Below are 22,236 nucleotides of genomic sequence, written 5' to 3'. Positions count from 1 at the left end.
TGAATGGAAATGAAGAAATCATAGACAGGTCGGCGGCGTGGGGACGGGGCGGGATGAAGAAAGGGAGCAGCAGCGTGGCTCAGTGGAAGGAGCCCGGGCTTCGGAGTCCGAGGTCATGGGTTCGAATCCCAGCTCTGCCACTCGTCGGCTGTGTGACTGCGGGCGAGTCACTTCACTTCTCTGGGCCTCAGTTCCCTCGTCTGTAAAATGGGGATTAAGACCGTGAGCCCCACGCGGGACGACCCGATGACCCCGTATCTACCCCGGCGCTTAGAACGGGGCTCGGCACATAGGAAGCGCTTAACAGATACCAACGTCATTAAGGGAGCGAGTCGGGGCGACGCAGAAGGGAGCGGGAGGAGAGAAGAGGGCTCAGGGAGGAAAAACGGCCCGGGGGTCAGAAGGACCCCCGGGTCCTCATCCTGGCTCCGCCGCCTGCCTGCCGCGTGACCTTGGACGAGTCACTTCATTTCTCTGAGCCTCAGTCCCCGCATCTGGAAAACGGGGGGATACCCCGTGTGGGACGGGGACCGGGTCCAACCCGATTCGCTCCGGTGCACCCCAGCGCTTAGAACGGTGCCTGGCACAGGGTAAGCGCTTAATGTCGTCACCTGGGAAATTGGATCGGCAAGAGGCGCTCACTAGGCTACAGGTGTATTGGTGAATGTTCCATCGAACGTGTCAATTCTCTGGTATCGTCCTCTCCCAAGCGCTTAGCTCAGTGCTCTCCACCTAGTAAGCACTCGATAATTAGAGAAGCGGCGTGGCTCCGTGGAAAGAGGGCTCTGGAGTCAGAGGTCATGGGTTCGAATCCCGGCTCTGCCCCTCGCCGGCTGCGTGACTGTGGGCGAGTCACTCCTCTGGGCCTCAGTGACCTCATCTGGAAAATGGGGATGAAGACCGGGAGCCCCACGCGGGACGACCCGACTCCCCTGCGTCTCCCCCAGCGCCTAGAACGGCGCCCCGCACCGAGCAAGCGCTGAACAAATACCCACCTTTATCAATAGATACCGTCGGCCGTTGGATCGATCGAGAGTCGACCCATGGAGCGCGGAGGAGAAGCAGCGTGGCCTAGCGGGTAGAGCCCGGGCGTCGGAGGGACGCGGGTTCTAATCCCGGCTCCGCCGCGTGTCGGCCGGGTGACCCCGGGCGAGTCGCTTCCCTTCCCCGGGCCTCCCTTCCCTCACCTGCAGAGTGGGGATGAAGACAGCGAGCCCCACGCGGGGACGGGGACCGGTTCGAAACACATCAGCTCGGCTCGACCCCGGCATTTAGCACTAGCGCCCGGCACGTAGCAGGCGCTCCGTAGATACCGTAAAAGAAAAAAAAAGGAAGGCCTGCCGGAGAGTTTAAGATCGTGGCCTTGGATTTTCCCAAATCCGGGTACGGCGCCCGGCACGTAGTGAGCGCTTAATGAATTCTTATAGAATGAGAGATGCGGCGGATGAGAGATTAACGGGGGAAGGCCTCCTGGATTTCCGGTGGGACTTCAGAAGCCCTTGGAAGATGGGGAGGGCCGTGTCCGGACGGGCCCCTCCTCTCCCGTTTCCGGCGAGGCCATGCATTCGGTCGTATTTATCGAGCGCCGCCCGTGTGCGGGGCACTGTACCGAGCGCTGGGAAAGTACGGTTGGGCAGCAGATAGAGACCGTCCCCGCGGTCTAGAAGCGGGGAGCCGGACGACGAGACGAAACAGGTAGACGGGCATCGATAGCAGCAGTGTAAATAGAGAAGCGGCCCGGCTCGGGGGGGGGAGAGAGAGCCCGGGCCGGGGAGTCGGAGGTCGTGGGTTCTGATCCCGGCTCGGCCGCGCCTCGGCTGTGCGGCTTCGGGCCAGTCGCTCCGCTTCTCCTCAGTTCCCTCGTCTGTAAGATGGGGATGAAGACCGCGAGCCCCGCGTGGGACCTCCCGGTCACCTGGTATCCCTCCCCGGCGCTTAGAACGGCGGTTGGCACGGAGTGAGCGCTTAACAGAGGTCATCGCCGGCGAGCCCCCTCCTCCAAAACCAAAAAAAAAAGGCAAAAGGAAGAACCCAGAAGCCCGGTGAAATGGAGAGGTGTCAGAAAAGAGGAAATAGCTGGGGGAGAGAGAGCTGAGAAATCACGTGACCGATGGTGAGCCGACTTTGTGCCGCCGAGCGGGCGGAGCGGAGGACTCGGTGGTCTCCGGTGAGGCCCCGGTGCTGGGCGACCCCCGGGGGGGCTCGGAAGACCCTCCCCATGTTTCGGCTCCTCCTCTGGCCGGCCCTGCTGGGGTCCGCAGCCCCCGAGGCCCCGCAGAGTCATCTCCTGTGCACCTCGCCGGACATGTCCATCTCCTACACCTTCTGCGGTGGGTCGGATTCGCCCCGCGACCCTCGGACGCTGCTCGGGGGGCGGGCGGCCGGGGGGAGGGGGGGGGTCTTCTCCCCCCGGCCCGGTGGCTACAGCCCGGGCCTGGGGGTCGGAGGACCCGGATTCCCATCCCGCCTCCGCGGGTGACCTTGGGCCGGTCGCTTCGCTTCTCTGGGCCTCGGTGACCTCGTCTGGAAACCGGGGCTGAAGGCCGCGAGTCCGGTGTGGGACAGGGACCGTGGCCTACGTGATTTGCTCGTATCCGTCTCGGCGCCCAGTACGGTGCCCGGCACACAGTTAGCGCTTAACAAATACCATCGTTCGTATTCCAGCGCCTGGCACGTAGTAAGCGCTCGACCGATGCCGTCGCCGCCGTCCTTGTTGCTGCTGCGGGGGACTGGGGGCCGCGCACGCTCCCGGAGGGGACCCACCGCCCCCCCCTCGGGCTCTGCCTCTGCCCCCCTGGGTCTCTCCGTCTCCCTCCGTGTCTCTGATGTCCTCTGGATGTCTCTGGTCGTTCTCTACGCCCCCGTCTCCGACTTCCTCTTTGTGTCTCCGATTCCCTACGTCTCCGTGTGACTCCGAGCTCACTGCGGGCAGGGAAGGAGCCTGCCGCTTCTGCTGCGCTTTCCCCGGTGCCTAGTACAGCGCCCTGCACACAGTAAGCGCCCAGTAAACGCCACGGAGGCTGTCGGTGAGTCTGTCCGTCTTCTTTCGGCCCCCTCTCTTTGTCCTCTGTCTCTTCATCTGTCCCCGCCTGCCTCCCTCTTTCCCCTCCTCATTCGTTCTTCGTCCTCTCCCTCCTCCTCTCTCCCTCTTCCCCCTTTTTTCTGCCTCCGTCTCCTCTCTTTCTCTCTGACTTTCCTGTCAGCTGTCAGCTGTGGAGCGAACAGCCCTGTCAAATATAAATATCCAGCAGAGCTGACATTTAGAAATTCCCAAAGCTGATTTCTCACCACCCCCCCCCCCCCCCCCGTGGTATCTGTTCGGCGCTTCCTATGCGCCGGTCGCTGTGCTAAGCGCTGGGGTGGAGACGCGGTAACGGGGTCGGACCCCGTCCCTGTCCCGCTTGGGGCTCTCGGGCTTCGTCCCCGTTTTCCAGACGAGGGAACCGAGGCCCAGGGAAGCGAGGCGGTTTGGGCCAGGTCACGCGGCGGGCGAGTGGCGGAGCTGATGGATTTAACTGCCCCAGCTTTCGTTCATTCCGTCGTATTTATTGAGCGCTCACCGTGGGCGGAGGACTGTACTGAGCCCTTGGAAAAAAGTACAATTCAGCACTAAAGAGAGACGATCCCCGCCCACAGAAAGGGCAGGGACCGGCTCTGTTACCGACTTGTCCATTCCAAGCGCTGAGTACGGTGCTCTGCCCATAGTAAGCGCTCAATAAGTACTACTGAATGAATGAATAGAAGGGGGGAGACAGCAGAACAAATAAAATGACAGGTATGGACATAAGTGCTTCGGGCCGGGAGGCAGGGGAGAGCAAGGGGATGATAACGTTGGTGTCTGTCAAGCGCTTACTATGTGCGGAGCGCCGTTCTAAGCGCCGGGGGAGACACGGGGTCATCGGGTCGGCCCACGTGAGGCTCACGGTCTTCGTCCCCATTTTCCAGATGAGGTCACTGAGGCACAGAGAAGCGAAGCGACTCGCCCGCAGTCACACAGCTGACAAGTGGCAGAGGGATCCATTTATTAATTCGCTTGTATTTATTGAGCACCTACTCTGTGCTAAGCGCTCAGAAAGTACAATGCGGCAACGGACAGAGACCGTCCCCGCCCGCCGACGGGCCGACGGTCTAGAACGGGGAGACAGAGAGCGAAACCAAGCAAGTAGGCATCGATCCCATCAGGGTAGATAAAAGGAATCCTAGATCTATACACGTCATTGAGAAAATAAACGGACTAATAAATAATCGATACAAATATACGCCGGTGCCGTGGGGAGGGGAAGGGACAAGGACAGATAGGTACATTTTTACCGATATTTACGTGATTGCCTCTCCCCCACCTCCAACACCCACGTCCCGTCCCCCCCCCCCGCCCCGGCAAGTCCAGCTGGAAGATTCTGGAATCGATGAGGAAGCCTGCTCTAATCTTCATTTTAGAAGACAGTTCCCCTCGTCTTCCAAGGCCCTCACGCAGGTGGAAAGGAGAAGCAGCGCGGCCCCGAGGGCAGAGCCCGGGCCCGGGACTCCGCAGGACCTGGGTTCTCATCCCGGCTCCGCCGCTTCCCTGCTGCCGGGCCTTGGGGGAGTCACTTTGCTTCTCTGTGCCTCGGTTTCCTCATCTGAAAGATGGGGATGGAGACTGCGAGCTCCGTGCCTGACCTGACTACGCTGGATCTGCCCAAGCGCTTAGAACGGCGCTTGACACAGAGAGCTCGACGAACGCCGTGATGATAATTCTAACGATAAGAGGGTTGGCATCACCACGAGGAGCAAGATCGGAAGTATCTCTAGTGACCCCTGGGACTGCGGGCTCTACGGTTGTTTGCCAACTCTGTTCTCGGGTCCTCTCCCAAACACTTAGCACGGTGCCCCGCACACAGTCAGCGCTCGGTAAATGCCATCGATGATGAATTCGCTCGGACCTCCTGCCTCGACATTTGCGGGGCGGATTCAAGCCGGGTCTCCGAGAGTAATTGTTTAGTTATGAGGGGCTGCTGAGTCAATCTGTCGTATTTACTGAGCACCTCCTCCCCTCCCCATCGCCCCGACTCACCCCCGCCCCGCCCCACAGCGCTTGTGTAGATAGGGACGGATCTGTTATTCTATTTATTTTATTCATGCTGTGTATATATATATCTCTATAATTCCATTTATATTGATGCTATTGATGCCTGTCTATTTGATTTAATAATAATAATCATAGTGGTATTTACGAAGCGCTGACTGCGTGCCCAGCACGGTTCTAAGCGCTGGGGGAGATACAAGGCGATCAGGTTGTCCCTCGTGGGGCGCCCGGTCTTCATCCCCATTTTCCAGATGCGGTCACGGAGGCCCAGAGAAGTGACGTGACTAGGCCAAAGTCACCCAGCTGACGTCCGCCTCCCCGCTTCTAGGCCGTGAGCCCGTGGTTGGGCAGGGATCGTCTCTCTCTGTTGCCGAATCGTACTTTCCGAGCGCTTAGGACGGCGCTCACTAAATACGAGGGAAAGAATAAATGAACGAACGTGAGCGCAGCCTAACAGAGTTGGTAGACTCGTTCCCTGCGTACAACGAGGTGACGGTCCGGAGGGGGGGAGAGGCGTGAGTAGAAATAAAGAAATGAGGGACGTGGACGTGAGCGGGGCGGGGAGGGGCGACGCAGAAGGGAGCGGGAGGAGAGGACGGGAGGGCGCAGTCAGGGAGGGCCTCCGGGACGAGGCGGGCCTCCGGTAAGGCTTCGAAGGGGGGCGGGGGAGAGTCGTCGCCCGCGGGATCCGAGGAGGGAGGACGTGCCGGGCCGGGCTGTGGTAGACGATCGGCGAGGTGAGGTCGGAGGGGGCCGGGGGATGGACGGCTTTAAAGGACTAATGGCGGGTGACTTCGATGACTTATTCACGTGGATGTCTTTTCCACTTAGGTGGCATCCCTCACACGCTCTCCCTTCGAGTCAAAAACTGTCTGACTAAAGACTACACTAAGGACGTCTTGTACCTTTTCTTCGTCCCCAGTAAGTTGGCTTCTTCGCCGTGGCGGAGCTGGAGAGTGGGGGATGTCGCTTAGCAACGGGCCCCCGGCGGATTTCACCGTCGACTTTTCCGGCGGGAAACCCGGTCGTCCCCCTCCGTTCCTCCGGTCCACTCGGTCGCATTTATCGAGCGCTCGCCGTGCGCGGGGCGCTGCGCTGAGCGCTGGGGGAGGACGGTTCGGCAACGGAGAGAGACGATCCCAGCCGACAACGGGCTCGCGGCGTCCTCACACCGCGAGTCCCTCGGGCAAACTGAGTCAAAGAGAGGGAGCGGAAACGATGAAGGCCGGAGAGGAGTGGCGCGACTTACTGGTTCGAGCCCGGGACCCGGGTTCTAATCCCGGCCCCCTGCTGCGTGGCCTTGGGTCGGTCGCTTCACTTCTCTGCGCCTCGGTCCCCCCGACCTTAAAAATGGGGACGAAGACCGCGAGCCCCGTGTGGGACGCGGACTGCGCCCAGTCCGATTCTCTCGTATCTGCCCACCTCAGTGCTTAGCGCAGTGCCTGGCGCATCGTAAGCGCTCAACAAATACCGTTAAAAAAAAAAAGAAAAAACAAACAAAACTGGCCAAGAATCTGTCCGAGGGAACACGGTGAGCCTCTGGGAGGGCAAACCAGAGGGCGGAAAAAAAATCCCCTGAATGTAAGCTCGTTCATTCGTTCAGTCGTATTTTTTGAGTGCTTACTGTGTGCAGAGCACTGTAGTAAGCGCTTGGAAAGTACAATTCGACAAGAAATAGACAATCCCTACCCGACGACGGGCTCACTGTCTGGAGAAGGGGAGGCAGACATCAAAACAAGTAAACAGGCATCAGTAGCATCAATGGAAATAAATCGAATTATAGGTGTATACACACAATGAAGGCAGGGGGTTTGCTCTGCCCAGAGGAAGTGCTTGGTTAATAATAATAATAATAATAATAATAATGATAATAGTAATAATGATAATATCACATGTTCACATTAGTAATGACGGTACTTGTTAAGCGGTGCCTCCAACGTGCCAAACGCCGTACTAAGCGCTGGGGTAGAGCCAAGCTAATCAGGTTGGACACGGGGCTCGTGGCCTCCATCCCCATTTCACGGATGAGGAAACTGAGGCACAGAGATCCCGCTCCTCGAGCCCCCAGGGGAGAGCACTAGGCTCAGAAGGTGTTCGTCGGCACGGAAAGAACACGGGCCTGGGGGTCAGAGGACCTGGATTCGAATGCCGCCCCCGCCGCCTGCCTGCCGTCTGACCTCGGGCAAGGCGCCCCGCTAAGAATAATAACGATCCCGGATCGATAACGGAAATGATGACGGTATTGGTGAGGCGCTTCCTATGAGCCAGACTTTCCAGTGAGCACTGGGATGGATCCAAAAAGAAATCGGGTGGGACACAGTCCCTGTCCCACGTGGGGCCGAGAGTACAATAATAATTGTTGAATTTGTTAAGCGCTTACTATGTGCCGGGCACTTTACAACAACCACTACTGATAATTCCCGTTTTCCGGATGAGGTAACCGAGGCATAGAGAAGAGAAGTGAGTCGGCCAAGGTCACACACAGCCGACACGCGGCGGAGCCGGGACGGGAAGCCAGGCCCTTCTGACTCCCGGGCCCGGGCTCCACCCGCCGGGCGCTCGATAAATACGATCGAACGACTATTCATTCAATAGTATTTATTGAGCGCTTACTATGTGCAGGGCACCGTACTAAGCGCTTGGAATGAACAAGTCGGCGACAGATAGAGACGGCCCCTGCCGTTTGACGGGCTTACGGTCTAATCGGACTAGGCCGCGCTGCTTCCCTGGCTGGCCGGGTGGGTCCGAGGAGCAGGACCGCGTCCGCGTGTGTCCCCCCCCCCGGGGTCCCGCCCATCGCAGGGCCGTCCGGCAGCCGACGGGAAGACGAGAGACGGGAAGACGAGAGACGGGAAGACGAGAGCCACCCCCCTCCCCCCCCGTCTCCGCCCTCTCACCCCGTTTCCTCCGGTCTCCGCAGGGAGGGACGTTACGGAGTTGAGCGTGGCTATCCAGGTGTGGTTGAACTCCGTCCAGGTGGCCAAATTCACGGAGCGCCTGTGCCGCGGATTTGACGACGAATACTCCTTCTGCGGAGTCCTGAAGGGAGGTGGGTCTTCGGCCGAGCGTCGCCCAAGGCCCCACGGGGGAAATTCGGAAGGTCCGAATTCCCACCCATTCCGCCCCGGGGAGTCCACCCGCCCTCTCCCGCTACCTTGTGAATCCTTGAAGACGGGGATCGATCCCGTCTACCGGTTCGGACGGCGTCTCCCCGAGCGCCCGGTTGAGGGTTCCGCGCGCAGAAGACGCTCCCTCGCTCCTTCTGCGCCGATCGGTTTGCAGATGCTCAAGGCCGAGACCCGGGAGAAGCCCGAACGGGATATCGCGGAAGAGGAGTGACGAAAGACCAGATTTTAGTATTCGGAAAGGGAAGAGATTCTCGGCTCCCAAATTCCGAGATTAGGTTCCGGCTGAAAAGTGTCCACGTTGACCTGAACGAGGCACTCGGTTATTATTATTAATAATAATAATAATGTTGGTATCTGTTAAGCGCTTACTATGTGCAGAGCACTGTTCTAAGCGCTGGGGTAGGTACAGAGTAATCAGGTTGTCCCACGAGAGGCTCACAGTCTTCATCCCCATTTGACAGATGAGGTCACTGAGGCCCGGAGAAGTGAAGTGATTTGCCCACGGTCACCCGGCTGACGAGTGGCCGAGGCGGGATTCGAACCCACGACCTCCGACTCCCAAGCCCGGGCTCTTTCCACTGAGCCACGCTGCTTCAGAAAGTCTAGTAGAGGGATTGCCCCGTCAGTGGGCAGCGGAAAGAAATGCGGGAATTGGTTTTTGAATCCCATTTATTGGGGTTTTGAATTATTATTAATAACGACGATGGTATTTGTCAAGCACTTACTACGTGCCAGGGACTGTACTGAGCGCTGGGGCGGATACAAGCAGATCGGGTCGGACACAGTATATATATATATCTCGATATTCATATCGATATATATAGATAAAGAGCGGGACTTCCTGGCAAGAGCCCGGGCTTGGGAGTCAGAGGATGTGGATTCTAATCCCGGCTCCGCCGCTTGTCTGCTGCGTGACCTTGGGCGAGGCACTTCTCTGTGCCTCGGTTACCACATCTGGAAAATGGGGATGAAGCCCGTGAGCCCCACGGGGGACAACCTGAATTTCCCTGTAACTCCCCCAGCGCTTCCAACAGCGCTTGGCACATAGTAAGTGCTTAACAGATGCCATTATTAATATTATTAAGGTGTAAATATATAGTAAGCACTTAACAAATATATATATATATATATATATATATATATATATATATATACAGTGGTATCTGTTAAATGTTTACTATGGACCAGGCACCGTTCTAAGCGCTGGGGTAGATGCGAGATAATGGGGTTGGACCCGGTCCCCGTCGCCCGCGGGGCTCGGCGTCGTCATCCCCATTTGTCAGATGGGGTCACCGAGGCCCAGAGAAGCAAAGTGACCTGCCCAAGTTCACGCAGCAGATGAGCGGCGGAGCCGGGATTAGAACCCGCGTCCCCTGGCTCCCAGGCCCGGGCTCTTTCCGCTCGGCCCCGCCGATGCCCACCGAAAACGTTAGCCTCGCCTAAATTGGGCGGGCCTCTCCGTTAGCTTTAGAAGCGATCTTTGTTGGCTCTGTCTGTCGCCAAATTGTGCTTGCCAAGTGCTCAGTACAGCGCTCTGCACGCAGTAAGCGCTCGGTCGATGCGATGGACTGAACGGATGCCCAGCAAACGCTACAGGGTTGATGTTAAACTGGTCTCCAATGACCGACCCGCCTCAGATAAGTCCTTCGGGAGAAGCGGCGTGGCTCGGTGGCAAGAGCCCGGGCTCGGGAGTCAGAGGTCGTGGGTTCTAATCCCGGCGCCGCCGCCTGTCCGCCGGGTGACTGCGGGCAAGTCGCTCCGCTTCTCTGGGCCTCGGTCACCTCAGCTGTAAAATGAGGATGAAGCCCGTGAGCCCCACTGGGGACAACCGGATTACTTTGTATCTCCCCCGGCGCTTAGAACGGTGCCCGGCACATAGTAAGCGCTTGACGGATATCATCATCCTCATCGTCATTCGTTGGGGCTAACCATTTTTTCTTTCCTCTGCAGAGACCATCAACGTGACCGTGCCGTTCTCCTACCGGAAATTCGTTTTTCCCCAGGTAAAAATAATAAATAGTGACATCCGCGGTATCGGTTAGGTGCTTACTATGTGCCAGGCACCAGCCTAAGCCCTGGGGGAGATCCAGGTTCCCCGGGTTGGGCCCGGTCCCCGTCCCACATGGGAACCGCGGTCTTCATCCCCATTTTACAGATGAGGGAACTGAGGTACGGAGAAGCGAAGTCGCACGGCGGGCCAGTGGCGGAGGCGGGATTAGAACTCAGGTCCCGGGACTCCCAAGCCCGGGCCCCACCCGCTGAGTCACACTGTTTCTCCAGCCTCTTTGAACGGCGGGAGGGTCAAGAATTCCCAAGAAACCCCACAGGGGGATTCATGGGCAGGGAAATCCTGGAGCGTGAAAACGAATCTTGGCCCCAAACGATAATAATCTTGATAACGAGCAGCATAACCGTGGCATCCGTGAAGCTTTCTTTTGTGCCGAGCACCGCGCTAAGCCCTGGGATAGATAAGAGATAGGTCGGACGCAGTCCCCGTCCCTCAAGGGGCGCACAGTCCAACTGGGGGGGGGGGGAGAACAGGGATCGCGTCCCCGTTTTGCGGATCGGGAAACTGAGGCACGGGGACGATAAGATGTCTCCTCTTAGCCGGAGGGAGAGGGAAAAGGCAGAGGAAGGCACGTTTTTCTTCTCCTCCGTTCGATGGCATCTTCCTGAGCTAAAATAGCTCGGGCGTCCCCGAGGTCGTAAGCCTCCCGTGGGCCGGGAACAGGGTTCGGGGTTTTAAAACTCCTCAGGGTGAGGGTAGAGCAGAGGGCGAAAGATTTCTTTTAGTTTTTTTCTGGAACAGAAAATAGTCCGAGTCGTTTCTGTGGCCCTTTAGTGGAGAGATTCGACCCGGAGGGAAAGCAGAAGCAGCGTGGCTCGGTGGAAGGAGCCCGGGCTTGGGAGTCAGAGGCCATGGGTTCGAATTCCAGCTCCGTCACTTGTCGGCTGGGTGACTGTGGGCAGGTCACTTCACTTCTTCTGGGCCTCAGCGACCTCATCTGGAAAATGGGGATTAACTGGGAGCCTCACGTGGGACGACCTTATTACCCTGTATCTCCCCCAACGCTTAGAACAGTGCTCCGCACATAGTAAGCGCTTAACAAATCCCAACATTATTATTATTATTAACAACCAACCCCGAATTTCAATCAAAAATCTTTTATTTTGATTTGGTTTCTCCCCAACGCAAACCCGACGAATTGTCACCGAAAAGCTACGGGGAGTGCGGTTTCCATCATTTCCCGACGTCCGCCCGCGCGCGCCGGGCATTTAAGAAAAGGGGATCCTTTTGTGCTTCCTCTCTCACAGGGGCGGTACACCATCCTTTTCGAGGGTAAGTCCGGCAGATCCGACGATCTGATCTTCTGCGTCAACGCCACCGTGATCCTCACGTGATCCGCGCCGCGCTCTCTTAGGAGAAATCGATGCTCTATTTCTTCGCGCGACGGTCGCGGCGAAAAACCCCCCCGCCGAGTTTCAGACTTCTCCTCCGCCGAAAGAAGCGTCGGCCCGACCCAGAAGAGGTCGTTTCTCAAGGTTTCCGTCGGTGGAGATTCCCCATTTGTATCTAATCCTCCCCTTGCAGCAATTCTCCATTTCCATTCACGTCTTTAACCCCCCGGATGTTTCCCGTGAAACTCACGGGCGGAGGATTTTGAATTCGCTTTCTTTTAACAGGCCCGTCCTTTTGACTTCTCCTTAACGGTGTTTGTTCGGCTGGGGTAGAGCCGAGCTAATCGGACGGGACACCGTCCCCGTCCCCCGTGGGGCGCCCGGTTTTCATCCCCATCTTACGGATGAGGGAACTGAGGCCCAGGGAAGCAGAGCGACTCGCTCAGGGTCACGCAGCCGACGAGAGCCGGAGCCGGGATTAGAACCCGGGGCCTCCCGACTCCCAGGACCGCGTCCTAGCCGCTCGACCTCTCATTCCTTCCGTATCGTTTCTCCTCAGGAGCAGGGATCGCGTCAGCTCGTTCTGTTGTGCTCTCCCAAGTGTTCGGTACGGCGCTCTGCACGCGGTAGGCGCTCAGTAAATACGATTGAATTGAATGAATGAATGCTCTGCCCGTTCTAGGCACTCCATAAATGCCCTTCATGGATTGACTGATTGCTGAGTGTTCAGTACAGCGCTCTGCCCGTTCCAGGCACTCCATAAATGCTCTCGATGGATTGACTGATTGCTGAACGTTCAGTACAGCGCTCTGCCCGTTCTAGGCGCTCTATAAATGCTCTTCGTGGATTGACTGCTGAGTGTTCAGTACAGCGTCAGAGGACTGAGCAGTGCGGAGCACCGTGCTGAGCGCTGGGGGAGCTACGGGGTCATCGGGTCGTCCCACGGGAGGCTCACGGTCTTCACCCCCATTTTGCAGATGAGGTCACTGAGGCACGGGGAAGTTAAGCGATTAGAGCGCCAGCCCCACGTGGGACAGGGACTGCGTCCGACCCGATTGGCCCCTGACCGCCGCGGCGCTCAGTACGGTGGCCGGCACCCGGCCGTGGTTACCGTGATTATTATTAGACGGCATTGTTCGATCGGGAAGTGGAGAGTCTCCTGGAATTTAGGATCCCCGGTAAGGCACACGGCATACGGGACCCGGGGTCCTCGTTCCAGCCCCGCCACTCGTCTGCCGTGTGACCTCGGGCAACTCCCTCCCCTCCTCCGGGCCTCGGTCCCCTCGTCCGTAAAACGGGGATGAAGACCGCGAGCCCCGTGCGGGTCGGCGACCGGGCCGACCCGATTAACTCGGGTCCCCCGCGGTGCCGAGAATCCGGCCTGGGTTGGATTTATCATCCCAAACTCCCGTCCGCTTCTCTTCCCCGCCCTTCCGCTTCCTGGCCGCTTCCTCTCCCCCTTCTTCTCCTCTGCCCCCCCCCGGACTTCGGCTCCCTAAGACCCCGTCCGATGGGGCGGATCGTTCCTCCCCCCGTCTCTGCCGCCGACGCGTCTAAATCGGCCTTCGTCCCGCGACCCGGCTCGGTCCGTCCGACGGCCCCCGACTCTCCCCTCTCCGGGACGATGATAACGACGGTGACCGCGGTGTTTATCGAGCGCTCGCCACGCGCCGGGCCCCGTACCGAGCGCCGGGCTGGATTCCGTCCGCGTCCGAGTCCCCCGGCGAGCCCGGCGGTGTATCCGGCCGCAGCAACTCTCCGCGGGGGTCGGCCGCCGTGCCCTTACCCCGATCCCGGAGGGAAGCGTAACGACGGCGCCCACGCCGTCACGGCGACGGCGACGGAAATAGACGGCAGCGCTCTCCTCCGGGAGCCAAATCGACCGGGGAAGACAGACCTGAAATTCGCGGCAGATAGAGGGGGGACGAGTCCAGAACAGAGAGCGGCCCGAAAACCTGGGGACGCGGCAGCTTCAGAAATAACCGACCGCCCCCTCCCAAGCTGCCGGTGGTTATGTCGTGCGAGCGCGACCGCTCGGCGCCGCACGGTTCCGCCGTGAACCCCGAGACGGAGCGCCGCCGGAAGGAAAATCCCGTCGGCGATCACGGATGGAGCGCTTACTGCGCGCGGAGCGCCGTGCCGAACGCTTGGGAGAGGACGGTCTAGCAACATCACGGGCGCACGCCCCGTCCGCCCTCGGCCCGCGGTCCGGAGGGCCTGGGGTCTCTCGAGCGCCCGTGCACGCCGTCTGCGAGCCGGTGGTCGTTCCCATCTTTGGAAGGAAGTGTGGACTCTGTTGGCTTTTCTGCGTGATTTTGGGCCCGTCCTCTACACTGCCGTGGGCGGGGGACGTGTCTGCCGACTCTGTTGCGCCGGAGGAGCAGCGCGGCCTAGGGGGTAGAGCCGGGTTCTCATTCCGGCTCCGCCACTCGTCTGCCGTGTGACCTCGGGCAACTCCCTCCCCTTCTCTGGGCCTCGGTCCCCTCGTCCGTAAAACGGGGATAATAATAACGTTGGTACTTGTTAAACGCTTACTATGTGCAGAGCACCGTTCTAAGCGCTGAGGGAGATACGGGGCAGTCGGCTCGTCCCACGTGAGGCTCACAGGCTTCATCCCCATTTTCCAGATGAGGTCGCTGGGGCCCGGAGAAGCGAAGCGACTCGCCCACGGTCACGCAGCTGACGAGCGGCGGAGCCGGGATTCGAACCCGTGACCTCGGACTCCCAAGCCCGGGCTCTTTCCAACTGAGCCGCGCTGCTTCCCGTGAGCCCCGTGCGGGACGGGGGCCGGGGCCAACCTGACTAACCCGGGCCTCCCGCAGCGCTGAGAAGGGTGCTCGGCACATAGTAAGCGTTTAAGCCGTGCCGTAATAATAATTACGGTCATCGGTACGCTCTCCCGGGTGCTTAGCGGAGTGCTCTGCACACAGGAAGCGCTCGATAAATACCACGGATCGACTGACGGACCGTTCCCGGCGGGGCCGTCTGTTCGTTCCCCTGGGCGGCGGGAAGGGGAGTCGTTCTTGGCGTCTCCCACTCCCGATCCGGGCCAGTCAGGCAGGACTTTAGTAGCCCGTCATCACGCGACCCCTCGAGCCGCTCCCCACTGGCCCCGGAACCCCCCGATGGCCGGGCCGCCGCCGTCCTTTCCCTCCCCACCCCTCCTTACCCCCCTGCCTCTGGCCCTCCTTTTTATCAGGAGAAGCAGCGGCGGCAAGAACCCGGGCCTGGGAGTCAGAGGTGGTGGGTTCTAATCCCGGCTCCGTTGACGTTGGTCAAGTCACTTCACTTGTCTGGGCCTCAGTGACCTCATCGGGAAAATGGGGACGAAGACCGTGACCCCCCCACGTCGGACGACCCGATGACTGTTGAATCTCCCAACAGTGCTTGGCACCTAGTAAGCGCTTAACAGATACCAACGTTACTGTCACTGTATTATTATGGTATCTGTTAAGCGCTTACTCTGTGCCAGTCACTGTCGGAAACACTGGCACTATACCAAACGCTGGGGTAGACACAGAAGCAGCATGGTGTAGTAGATAGAGCGGCACCGTGGCTCAGTGGAAAGAGCCCGGGCTTGGGAGTCAGAGGTCTTAGGTTCGAATGCCGGCTCCGCCGCTCGCCAGCTGCGTGACCGCGGGCGAGTCGCTTCGCTTCTCCGGGCCTCAGTTCCCTCATCTGGAAAATGGGGATGAAGACCGGGAGCCTCACGCGGGACGACCCGACGACCCCGTGAATCTCCCCCAGCGCTCAGAACGGTGCTCGGCACATAGGAAGCGCTTAACAGAGACCAACGTTACTGTCATTAGGTAGAGCCCAGGCCCGGGAGTCAGAAGGTCACGGTTTCTCATCCCGGCTCCGCCACTTGTCCGCCGTGTGACCTCGAGCCAGTCACTTTAATTCCCTGGGCCTCGGTCGTCTCCTCTGTAAAACGGGGGTCGAGACCGGGAGCCCCACACGGGACGGGCGACTGCGTCCAACTCCATCTGCTCGTATAATAATAATAATAATGTTGGTATTTGTTAAGCGCTTACTATCTGCCGAGCACTGTTCTAAGCGCTGGGGTAGACACAGGGGAATCAGGTTGTCCCACGTGGGGCTCACAGTCTTAATCCCCATTTTACAGATGAGGTAACTGAGGCACCGAGAAGTTAAGTGACTTGCCCAAAGTCACACAGCTGACAAGTGGCAGAGCTGGGATTTGAACCCATGACCTCTGACTCCAAAGCCCGTGCTCTTTCCACTGAGCCACGCTGCTTCGCCAGCCACGCTGCTCGTATCCACCCCCGCGCTCAGGGCAGTGCCTGGCACGTAGTGAGCGCTCACCGAATACCATCGCCATTATTATTTTTATTCTCACGATTACGTCCCACGTGAGGCTCGGAGTCTTAGTTCCCGTTTTACAGACGATGCAACCGCAGCACGGGTAATAATGATGTCGGGGTCTGCTAAGCGCTCACCACGTGCCGAGCACCGTCCTGAGCGCCGGGGGGAGATACAGGGTGATCAGGTCGGCCCACTTCCCGGTCTTCATCCCCATCTGGCAGATGGGGGAGCGGAGGCGCGGGGAGGCGGCGGGTCACGCGGCCGAGGAGTGGCGGGGCCGGGACCAGAGGCCCGGTGGTTCCCACTCCCAGGTGCGGGCTCTGCCCACCGGGCCTCGCCGCTTCCCGTGGCTTTCCCGTCCTCTCATCCTCCCCTCCCTAGCCCGTAGGCTGGCGGCCTTCCGTGACTCCCTAATCGTTAGGCTTGCCGGCCCGGGGCGATCCCCGCTAACGTTGGCTTCGTAATCCGCTGGGCCTGGAAACCCGGGCGTCCTGACTCGGGCTCCACGCCCCTTCCTCGGGCCACGCCGCCTCCCCGCAGCTCCCCGCCGCTTTCTCAGGCCTACTCGGGAGAAGCAGCGCGGCTCGGTGGAAAGGGCCCGGGCCGGGAGTCGGAGGTCGTGGGTTCGAACCCCGGCTCTGCCGCTTGTCCGCTGTGTGACCGTGGGCGTGTCACTTCACTTCTCTGGGCCTCGGTCACCTCATCTGGAAAATGGAGATGAAGATTGTGAGGCTCACGTGGGACAACCCGATGACCCCGGATCTCCCCCCAGCGCTTAGAACGGTGCTCTGCACATAGTCAGCGCTTAACGAATACCAACATGTTGGGGTTTTTTTACTCCTGTCTCTGCCATTTGCCTGCTGAGTGATCTTGGGCCAGTCGTTTCGCTTCTCTAGGCCTCGGTTCCCTCATCTCGAAAATGGGGATGAAGACCGTGAATCCTATGTGGGGCAGAGACTGTGTCCCACCCGATTAGCCTGTATCCACCCCAGTGCTTAGAATGGGGCCTGACGTGTAATAATAATGTTGGTATTTGTTAAGCGCTTACTATGTGCCAAGCGCCGTTCTGAGCCCCGGGGGAGATACACGGTCGTCAGGTTGTCCCACGTGGGGCTCACAGTCTTCATCCCCATTTGACAGATAGGTCACTGAGGCCCAGAGAAGTGACTCGCCCAAAGTCACACAGCTGACAAGCGGAGGAGCCGGGATTAGAACCCACGTCCTCTGACTCCCAAACCCGGGCTCCTTCCACTGAGCCACGCTGCTTCTCTAATAGTAAGCGCTTAACAAATGCCACAATTATTATTATTCCCAAGGAAGCCCTTCCCCCTCCATCAGCTGACTCGATCGACTGGCCGCTAAACACCGCACCGAGTGCTGGAGTACGCAGAAGATAATCAGGTCGGACAGGGTCCTCTCTTCTGGTATTTTTTAAACACTTTCTATGTGCCAGCCACCGTACCGAGCACTGGGGTAGATACAAGCTACCCTCTCCGTCTAAGCAGGGGGTTAGAATGAGCATCGAATCCTCATTTTACCGGACGAGGAGGCCGACGACATTGTTAAACGACTTATCCAAGGTCACGCGGCAGGCCGGTGGTGGCGTCGGGATTGGAACCCGGGTCCTGGGACTCCCAGGACAGTGCTCTGTCCTCCAGGCCCTTTCTCCTTCTCTTTCTTGTCTGTCTTCGTCCTCCTCGTCCTCATCCTGGTCTTCGTCCTTCTCCTCCTCCTCCTCCTCCTCCTCTTCTTCCCCAGTGCCGAGATCTGTGCCCGGGGCAGGGGGTGTGGAGACGGAGGAAGACCCCGTTGGCCCGTCCGGGCCCCGTCGCCCCCGGCCGGGAGTGACCGCCCGGCCCCGGGGAGATGGCATTAAGCCGCCCGGCGAGCCTGCCAAGCGTCAAGCGACCGGCTGCCATCCGGGCCCCGGCGGCTCCCGAGGCGCCCTCCGTCCCTCGCCCTTCATTCGAACTCTCCGCCGCGGGCACGGGGGGTTGGCGCGCCGAGGGGGATTGGCCGGGATCCGTCCGAGGCTGGCGAGGATCCTCCGTCAGGTCGGCGGGCCCGAGGCCTGACGCTCGGCCGCCTCCCCCTCCCCGGGGCGGCCAGCTGAGTCGGCGGAGGAGCGGGAACGGACGTGGGGAGTCTTGGACCTCTCTCTCCAGGGTTAGGTTTCCCGGAGCCTCGGGGACCGGGGGGCCGGGGCTGAGCCTCCCCCCGTCTCCCCAGCGCCCGTGGGCGACGCCGTCCCCCGATCGGCCGGGGAATTATCGATCTTCCCTTCAGCCCTGCTAATTAGGGTCCCCGTGGCTGACCAGCAACGGCCCTCCGGCCGCTTCCCTCGGCCGCATGTAGGTCACCGCGACCCGGCCGGGCTCAGGGGGAGAGTCCGGCCATTCGGTCGGTCGATGGTGCCTACCGAGCGCCTACTGCGTGCTGGGCACCGGATTAGGCACTTGGGGGAGGACTGTAGAAGAGTAAACGGATCCCTGCCCTGCCCGAAACAAGCTCGTGGTCCAGAGGGGGAGACGGACGTGAATGGAAATAAATTGAATGACGGATGTGGACGTAAGCGGCGGGGCTGGGAGGGGGGGATGAAGAAAGGGGGCGAGTCGGGGGGACGTAGAAGGGAGCGGGAGAAAGGGAGGGCGCAGTCGGGGAAGGCCTCCGGGAGGAGACGGGCCTTGGATCAGGCTTTGAAGCGGAGGGAGAGGGGTGGGCTGGGGGATTCGAGGAAGGAGGGCGTTCCGGGCCGGGGGCCGGTGGCGAGTTAGACGAGGTCGAGGTGGCCACGTGAGCCACGCCAAGAGGCCCGTCTTGAGAGCTGGACGGCCCCGAACCGACCCCCCCTAAGACAGCGTGGCCCAGTGGGAAGAGCAAGGGCCCAGGAGGGAGGAGTCCCGGGTCCGCCCCCGGCCCGCTGCGTGACCTCAGACAAGTCGCTTAGCCTCTCTCTTAGCCTCCCATTTCCCCATCCGCAAGATGGGGGCTGAAATAAAATCCTTCTGCTGAGAACGGGAGCCCCATAGGAGATCGGGCTATTCCGATGATCTCAACCCCAGCGTTCAGCACACGGGAGCGTGCGATCGACACTCCGGCTGCCCGCCGCCTCTGATTTCCGCGTGATGGCGGCCGAGGGAGGGAGAGATACCATCTGTTGGTGTTCGCCCCCGCCCTAAGAATAGCGCTCTGCGCACGTTGGGTGCTCAACCCACTCCTCGAGAACCTCCAGCGGTTGCCCATCCGCCTCCGCATCCGAGAGAAACTCCTCACAGTCGGCTTGAAGGTCCTCGATGCCCTCCTACCTCGCCTCGCTTCTCTCCTCCTCCGACCCGGCCCGCACGCTCCGCTCCCCCGATGCCGACCTCCTCCCCGGGCCCCCGTCTCGTCCGTGTCGCCGCCGACCCCCGGCCCGCGGCCCGCCTCCGGCCCGGCACGCCCTCCCTCCTCGGACCCCACGGACGACGACTCTCTCCCCCTTCGAAGCCTTATCGGAGGCCCGTCTCCTCCCGGAGGCCTTCCCTGACTGAGCCCCCCTTTCCTCTTCTCCCGCTCCCTTCTGCGTTGTCGGGGCGCTGGGTTTTGTCTCCTTTAAGCCCCCGATATTCACCCCCCCCCTCAGCCCCACAGAACTTACGTCCGTAGCCGGAATTTCTCTGTTTCTCTTATTGTCCGTCTCCCCCTCTGGACCGCAAGCTCGATGTGGGCAGGGGACGCGTCCGTTTATTGCTCCATCGTCCTCTCCCACCCTTATTAGAGCGCACCGCGCTCGGGAAGCGCTCGGTAAATACACCTGGGTGAACGGCGAACGCCCCGAACGGACACCAAAACGGATAAGAACGGAATCAGAGACCTGACAGGCGGGGCAGGTGAGCGGCGCCGGAGAGGGGATTGCGTTCCGACCGAAGCCGTGGACCTCGGGACAATGAATAAGAGGGGAAAAAAGATCCGTCCCGGCCGACTGATGCTGTACGTTGTGGTCGGCGGGGGGAGGCTCCCCCAGTGAGCTCACGTAACCCGAGGGTCTCCGAAACGGAGCCCCGGAAGATGATAATTGCGGATTTTAAGAACGGGGGTTGTTGCTATGCGCTTACGACGTGCCAAAGCACTGTATCGAGCGCTGGAGTAGATCCAAGCTTGGCCCAGTGGGAAGGGCACTGGCCTGGGAGTCGGAGGTCGTGGGTTCTAATCCCGACTCTGCCACGTGTCTGATGGGTGGCCTTGGGTCACTTCACTTCTCTGGGGCCTCAGTTCCCTCATCTGTAAAATGGGGATGAAGACTATGAGCCCCATGAGGGACAAGGACTGCGTCCAACCTGATGACCTTGTATCTACCCTGGCGCTTAAAACAGTGCTTGGCACTTAGTGAGCGCTTAACGGATACCACAGTTATTATTATTATTGTTGTTATCATCAGGTCCAACATGGGGCTTCCAGTCTAAGTAGGAGAGAGAATGGGGATTGAATTTCCATTTTGCAGGTGAGGGAACTGAGGCCCAGAGAAGTTCATTCATTCATTCACTCATTCGATCATCTTTTGTTAGCGTTTACTGTGTGCAGGGCACTGTCTTAAGTGCTTAGGAGAGTCTATGACAGTAAACAGACTTACTGCCTGCCCATTATGAATCTACAGTCTAGAGGGGGACCGGAGTCTACTCAAGTGATCTGACTTTAGTCACCCAGCGGGTAAGCGGTGGAACAGGATTAGAACCCAGGTCCTAACCTGCGTCTGTTTATTGTTCCACTGTCCTCTCCCGAGCGCTTATTACAGTGCTGTGCACGCAGTAAGCGCTCAATAAATACAATTGACCGAATGACGGGCCGAGGTTCTCCGACTCCCGGGCCTGTGGGTTTACCACTGGGACCCGCCGCTTCGTTCCGACGTATTTATTGAGCGCTTACCGCGTGCGGAGCACTGGACTAAGGCCTCGGGAGAGGACAATGCAACAGCAATCCCTGGCCACAACGGGGGTGGGGGGAGACGGACACAGATCGAAATAAATCAATGAGGGATGTGGATGTAAGCGGCGAGGGCCTGGGGGGGGGGGGGGGGGTGAAGAAAGGGAACGAGTCGGGGTGACGCAGAAGCGGGTGGGACGAGAGGAGGGCGCAGTCAGGGAAGGCCTCTGGGAGGAGGCGGGCCTCCGATAAGGCTTCGAAGGGGGCGAGAGTCATTGTCGGCTGGCCGCCGCTCTGTGGCCCTCCCCGGCCGGACACCGCATCACCGTCAGGGAGTTGGCGGTCCCCGCGGGCGGGAACCTCGCCGCCTCTGCCCCGGGGGGAGCGGATCGCCAGAGGGTCGAGCCTCGGGGTGGGCAGCCGATGGCGGCGAGGCCCGTCTGTCGGATCTCGACACCCGCGCCGGCTCCTCCCGGCCCGCGCCCCTTCCTCCTTTCTGCCTCGCACCCTTATGGCCGGTGGGAGAGAAGCCGCGCCGCTCGTCTCCTCTGTCCCCCCGTGGGCGGCCGGGCCATCCGCTCCCCGAAACGGGCTCCGCCGAAAACCTCCCGGGCCTGGGGACACCTCTCAGACCCTCCCCTCCTTTTTTTTGATGGGATCCGTCGAGCGCTTACTGAGCGCCTGGCACCGTACCGACCGCCGGGGTGGATGCGGGCCCGTCGGGACAGATACGGTCCCCGTTTTGCAGGCGAGGTGACCGAGGCCCGGAGAAGAAGAAGGATGACGATAACTGTGGTATTTGTTAAGCCCTGACTGCGTGCCGGGCATCGTGCTAAGCGCCGGGGAAGATACGAGCTGATCAGGTTGGATACGGTCCCCGTTTTCCAGATGAGGCTCAGAGAATAATTAGAATAATGATAATAACTGTGGTATTTGTTAAGCGCCTGCTATGTGCCAGGCATCGTACTAAGCGCTGGTGTTTGACGTTAGCTAATCAGGTCGGATACGGTCCCTATTTTCCAGATGAGGTAACTGAGGCCCAGAGAGCAATAATCATGATAATAATTGTGGTATTTGTTAAGCGCTTACCATGTGCCAGGCACCGTACTAGGAACTAGGGTGGATACAGGCAAATCGGGTTGGACGCAATCCCCGTCCCCCATGGGGCTCACAGTCTCAATCCCCATTTTCCAGATGAGGGAACTGAGGTGCGGAGAAGTGAAGTGACTTGCCCAGGGCCACACGGCGGACAAATGGCGGGTGGAATTAGAACCCAGGTCCTTCTGACTCCCGGGCCGGGCTCTATCCACTAGGCCACTCTGCTTCTCTTCTGCCTCTTCTGCCAGGAGCCCTCCCCGGGCCCATCCCTTAGCACGCCGGGGAGGGCGACCTCTCTGCGAAACGTTCGGAGCCGTTCAT

At 59.8% G+C, this 22,236-nt stretch overlaps 1 protein-coding gene across 1 annotated transcript; it reads left to right on the top strand.

Moving 5' to 3' along the window:
• The first annotated feature begins 1,979 nt into the window (after positions 1-1,979).
• LY96 (lymphocyte antigen 96) lies at positions 1,980-12,249 on the top strand. Its single transcript, XM_029069338.2, has 5 exons — positions 1,980-2,330; positions 5,897-5,986; positions 7,986-8,114; positions 10,144-10,196; positions 11,509-12,249. The coding sequence occupies exons 1-5, from the start codon at positions 2,111-2,113 to the stop codon at positions 11,593-11,595; spliced, it is 579 nt and encodes a 192-aa protein (XP_028925171.1). The 5' UTR covers positions 1,980-2,110; the 3' UTR covers positions 11,596-12,249.
• The last annotated feature ends 9,987 nt before the right edge of the window (positions 12,250-22,236 follow it).

This window comes from Ornithorhynchus anatinus, chromosome 7, assembly GCF_004115215.2.
Source record: "Ornithorhynchus anatinus isolate Pmale09 chromosome 7, mOrnAna1.pri.v4, whole genome shotgun sequence".
In the NCBI taxonomy this organism is placed as follows: Eukaryota; Metazoa; Chordata; class Mammalia; order Monotremata; family Ornithorhynchidae; genus Ornithorhynchus; species Ornithorhynchus anatinus.
Note: the sequence above shows the minus strand (reverse complement) of the source record. Positions and strands in the feature narration are given on the sequence as shown.